At 56.1% G+C, this 1077-nt stretch overlaps 1 protein-coding gene across 1 annotated transcript in view; it reads left to right on the top strand.

Annotated features, from left to right (window-relative positions):
- The window catches only part of Ceacam16 (CEA cell adhesion molecule 16, tectorial membrane component), an 8171-nt gene continuing 7094 nt past the window's right edge, over positions 1 to 1077 (top strand). Inside the window, exon 1 of the mRNA XM_051162013.1 lies at positions 1 to 209. Within this exon, the coding sequence (XP_051017970.1) occupies positions 173 to 209 (37 nt within the window). The 5' untranslated portion in view covers positions 1 to 172. The remainder of the gene's footprint in view (positions 210 to 1077) is intronic.

Here is a 1077-nt window from a genome sequence, read left to right as displayed (position 1 = left end):
GATCTTCTGTGACTCGATCCCTCCAAATTCCGGTGATCCGCCCCGGGGTCCAAATTGCCGAACGATCCCAGGTCCAGTGGCAGAATTGAGCCAAGCCTCAACCAGGGAGGGCCTCTGAGCTCCTTGGACGCCATCACCACCAACCAGCTCGGACATCAGCCTGGGGTGAAAGATGGCCTTGGCCCGGTGCAGCTGGCTCTTCCTCAGTGGTGAGCTAGAAGGGGGGTCCCCCCCAGCTCCTCAGCCCACTCTGTGCACCTCCAAGGGCACTGCCGGGGAGAGGGAAGGTGTAAGCTAGAAGCTGGGCATGCGCAGTAGGGAGAGCAAGTTTGCTTCACTCTGGTCTGGGGCAGTTTGCTCTTGAGAGGAGGCCCGTAAGGTAGGCAGGTGACTGCCACTAAGGGATGTTGATGGCAGGGGTGGGTGGCCGGGGAGGGAGCTTTAAAGGGTCCCACAGCCAGAGCAAAGCAGGTGGCAGGGCTTCCAGACTCTTGTTTGGGCTTGGTTTGGATGTTTTTAAGGAAAGGTCTCCTATAGCCTAGGTTGGTCTCAAACTTATACTTTATAGTTGAGATGACCCTGAACGTCTGATCCTCCTGCCTCCACCTCCCCAGTGCTGGGATTACAGGTGTGTGCCATCATGCCACGTTTATGGGGAGCTGGGCAGGGGCAGGGGTGGAGGGAGGTTGAACCTGGGGCTTCGTACATGCTAATCAAGCACTCTGCAAACTGAGCCACATCCCCAGCACCCTAATGTTGTCTCTAGTCTTTGGGACAGGGTCTCGGCATAGCCTTGGCTAACTCGGAACTCTCTCTTTAGGCCAGGCTGGCTTTGAACTCACTGAGTATCTGCCTGGCTGTGCCTGCTGCCACTGAGATTAAAGGTGTGCGCCACCACCCCTAACACTATGACGATGTTGTTGTTGAGACAGGATCTCACTACGTAGCCCATTTGCTGGCCTCGAGTTTAAGAAAATCCTCGTGCCTCAGCTTTCTGAATGTGACCACCATGCCTGAGTTTTGCCGCTCCGCTCCCAGCGTCAGCTTACTTAGCTGTATGTAAGTGGGCCTGGCTGA

This window comes from Acomys russatus, chromosome 19 (genome assembly GCF_903995435.1).
Source record: "Acomys russatus chromosome 19, mAcoRus1.1, whole genome shotgun sequence".
Taxonomy (NCBI): Eukaryota; Metazoa; Chordata; class Mammalia; order Rodentia; family Muridae; genus Acomys; species Acomys russatus.
Note: the sequence above shows the minus strand (reverse complement) of the source record. Positions and strands in the feature narration are given on the sequence as shown.